Here is a 3984-nt window from a genome sequence, read left to right on the forward strand (position 1 = left end):
CCGATACTAGTATCAGTGCCGAGGATTTGGGCGAGTACTCGCACTTGCCCAAATGCTCCGATGCCGAGCCCAATACTTGAGCTTCCAGTATCAGAAGCCGGGCAGGGAGTAATACAAGCTGCCTGGCTTTCTGATTAGCCAGGAGCCAGCTTCCCGGCCAACGCATCATTACACGGTGCCCAGCTTCCTGATTGAAAGCCGACTCCATGCTTCCTTGTCACCTGGTGACGAGGAAGCATGTAGCCGGCTTCCCTGCTTATAGGGAAGCCGGGGGGGACGAGTCTTTACACGCGGCCCAGCTTCCCGGCTAATCAGGAAGCCAGGTGGTGAGTCATTACACGCCGCCTGGCTTCCTTAATGGGACTTTCAGTATCGGTATTTTGTATCGGCGAGTACCGGGAAAAAATATCGGTACTCTATACCAAAAAAACGGTATCGGTGCATCCCTAAAATTAGGTTAGTTTATCTTTCGAACTGACGTTGAAACATGGAACAGCTTTGTTCTTATTGGCTGCTGTGGGCAAAACATCAGTTTTTGTAATAAGGAACTGCCCACTGTGTGGGGCCCTATGAGCAGTGTACATCAGCTTTAAGCAGGTGCCAGCGAATCTACAGGGAATCACACACACTGGGATATACAGTGGCTTTGTTTTGCCAATTCCCACTTCCATTTTTATGTTAAACAAAAAAGGCAAGAAAACCATAAACATGCAACTTTTTTTATGTACACAAAACACATTTGAACCATTTTGGAACGATTAAACAAAAATATTAAAATATGAACATAACGTTATAGTGTCCTTTTTAAGTACACGACTTGTTACTGCTGTGAGGGTGCAGGGCAAATCTTTAGTATGGAACATAAAATCAGCAGCTGGTCATTTGTCAGCTATTAAATGAGGATACTTTAGTATTATGGTCCCATGTGTCTAACTTTAAGGACATAATTACAGCAACGAGGAATGGTCCAACATTTTGCTGGAGATGCCCAGTCCACCATGGTGTGCTAGAGGGGTGTCGTTCATATGTCTGAGCCCAGTTCAGCACACTGCTTGTCCGAGATGTGACTGGCCAGAGACTCAATGATGTTGATGAGTAGATGTTGACTCAGTGACCGCAGGTTCGGTAACTTGGCAACCTTCATATAAGGAAGGAAAGGAGGAAAAAGGATGATGATTTACTGTGGCATCTTCTATGTGGAATTCACTTTGGCTGAACCTTAGATATCCGATTTCACTTGTTATATCTACCTGGAACTCGGATTACCTAATAAGAGTAGCATAATCAAGGGCCCCAAACCCCTTAAAGTGTGTGTAAATCCAGCCAATAACAGCACTGCCTGGTTCAGGGCACCTCCACAGACCTAAACGGTCTGTAAATGCATGCAGCAGACATGACAGGCAGCCCAACAGCCAAATAAAAGGAGCTTGAATGGCAGGCTGACTGCACTGCTCCTAATTGCAAGGCAGCCGTTTAGCGTTGTCAGACTGAAACAGGAAGTAATGTTACAGACAGGATCTCCAGGCCTGAAACACTGCAACATATTCACAAAAAAATTAGTTGCTTAAGAAAACTGTATACAGTGAGGCATGATGGAAAACATACTGAAAAAAAGGTTTGGGGGTTTACATTCATTTACCAAATACTGAGGCTGCCTACTGTATATAAAAGAACCCACAAGCTGCTTGTCAAAATATTCTAGGCCAGGCTGCACATGTGCACATTCCAAGCTATGGAGAGTTCTGACTCGAAGCTACTGGACTAGCAAATAGCTAGCGTGTTCTCTCTTTATTTAAGATGTGCCCAGCTTAGAAAAAACGGATACGTGAGTAATTAGCTGCCACATTTAAAGAAAAGGTTTACTTGAATCAAAATATCAGCCTAGTTCAGTATGTAATATTTGAATAGACATGATCACCTTTTAGGGCAAAGTGACAGTGTAAAAAAGGTTCCTCTGACCCACCAGTACTCACCTTGCCAGCGCTCCCACAGAAAAAAAACCTCTGTGTCCAAAGCCAAGAGAGCATGTCACCTTCTTCCATGTGTTCAGGTCTAGCAACCAATCACTATCACATGATAGAGGGAGTGACCTCCGTTCTTGGCATCGGACACTGGGGGTTCTAATGCTGGCTACATTGGAGGAAGGAATGGTGGTGTGGCACTGGCATGCTGAGTATCGGTGGGCCTGGGTGGCTCTTTTACACAGACACTACCACTTTGTAGTGGATGGGAAAGGTGGCAGTATATCTCTTTAAATGAATAACTTTTATTTTATCTGCAGCCGCCAACAATTTCCTAAACTTGACATTTCTCTTCCTTGTCAACCATACTCATCTTGTTGATGCCATTTACCAGCATTCTAATCCCTCTGGTCCTGTAATTGGCACTCTACTTTTCCCAGAAACCAATGCACGGCTTGTGGTCACATTACAGTCATTCCTAGCAATGTCCTTCACTAAGAGTTTCACCTATTAGATACTTGTAAAGGTGCTGAACATCTAAAGGGATCTGAGAGTGGAACACTGTGTTTGATAATTAACCGGTTGACATCCGCGGTGTTAAACCCCCTTCCCATCCAGGCCATTTTTCAGTGTTCAGCGCTGCGGTACTTTAACTGACATTTATTCCGTCATGCAGCGCTGTACTGAAATTAATTTTATACCCTTTTTTGGGGACAGACAGAGCTTTCTTTTGGTGGTATTTATTCACCACTGGGGGTTTTATTTTTTTACTATATTAAGGAAAAATTACCGAAATTAAAAAAAAAAAAAAGCGGATCCCGGGATTCAAGGTGAGGGCCTCGAACGAGCACATATAGGCGATCGGCTGGCTATGGACCCGCTGATCGCCTATATGTCAAACACCCGGCAACGGGTGTGTTTAATCGTCGGGTCTTTTCGGCCCGTGCGTGCCCGCGCGCGAGCAGAAAATAATTGCCGTCTGGAGACGGCAACCCGCAAATGCAGCAGTGCCGTCCGTCCGTTTTTATACTACGGGCGGACGGCAAGAGGTTAAAACTACACAGACCATTTGTAGGAAGTGCATTGGCACCAAGAGCTACAAAATCTAAGGCGGTAAAGATTCTCTTTTGGTGAATGCCATGAACAAAATGGACATCTAGACTTTTGCTGGAAAGTAGAGATTAAATAAAAAGAAGAGGCCATGCACAGGAGACAGGACGGACAGCAAACGTTTTTTTTATTGGTCCACAAGGTTAAAGTGGCAAGTGCATGGATTTCTAAAACAGACAAAAGGAAAGATGTACAGACAGACAAGTAGACATTCAGGACACGTAACTGTGTATAACACTGCTCAGTCATTACATAATGGAAAAGTGATGAATCAATATGAGCCCATGTTATTGGAGAGCACAGTATGACATCCAATGCTTCTCTAGGACCACCTCTGTACTCTTACACATTAGTACCTGTATACCAAGACATTGACTTTCATGATCAAATGATGGCAGTCACTAAATAACTTGTATATATGGAAATGCATCTCTGATTTATGAAGCCATGAACTCCCTATTCTTTGCAGTCCCAAGGCAGTTAATACACCAGAGAAAGCTCTACTTGTTACACCAAGTTAGAAAACAAGCATGTATTAAGCAAGTGACTATGACAAATGTCCTATGGATACTTTTTATCCACATGTACGCACACACATACACACAGGGGGAAGTTTAATTTAAGAGCTGGTAGAAAAGACAGCACCAACACTGAAGATGAAGGGACAACATGGTCCCAGAGCCCAAGAAAAGATGCCACCAACCTTCGTGAATTGATGGACAATGATGTGAAGGCAATGCTTCTTCATATCCACAGCCTGTGTCTTGTCTGCTGCCTCCAGAATCTAAAAAAAAAAGAAGAAAAAAAAATCATAAAAGGATCAAATTGTAAAGTCTCTCCCTCTATACATGAAAAGCAATAAGAACACTTCCCTAGAGCCATCATTGCCACATGATGTTATTAGTCTTCTGTT

At 43.5% G+C, this 3984-nt stretch overlaps 1 protein-coding gene across 2 annotated transcripts in view; it reads right to left on the reverse strand.

Annotated features, from left to right (window-relative positions):
* Nucleotides 1-706: 706 nt before the first annotated feature.
* Nucleotides 707-3984, reverse strand: part of LZTR1 (leucine zipper like transcription regulator 1) — a 31183-nt gene continuing 27905 nt past the window's right edge. For both annotated transcript variants that reach the window (XM_018570209.1, XM_018570210.1), the window contains exons 19-20: nucleotides 3775-3855; nucleotides 707-1138 (exon numbers count right to left, since the gene is read on the reverse strand). In XM_018570209.1, the coding sequence (XP_018425711.1) occupies nucleotides 1022-1138; nucleotides 3775-3855 (198 nt within the window). In that variant the 3' untranslated portion in view covers nucleotides 707-1021. The remainder of the gene's footprint in view (nucleotides 1139-3774; nucleotides 3856-3984) is intronic.

Source organism: Nanorana parkeri, unplaced genomic scaffold, assembly GCF_000935625.1.
Source record: "Nanorana parkeri isolate BGI_ZX_2015 unplaced genomic scaffold, ASM93562v1 scaffold1477, whole genome shotgun sequence".
NCBI classification, from domain to species: Eukaryota; Metazoa; Chordata; class Amphibia; order Anura; family Dicroglossidae; genus Nanorana; species Nanorana parkeri.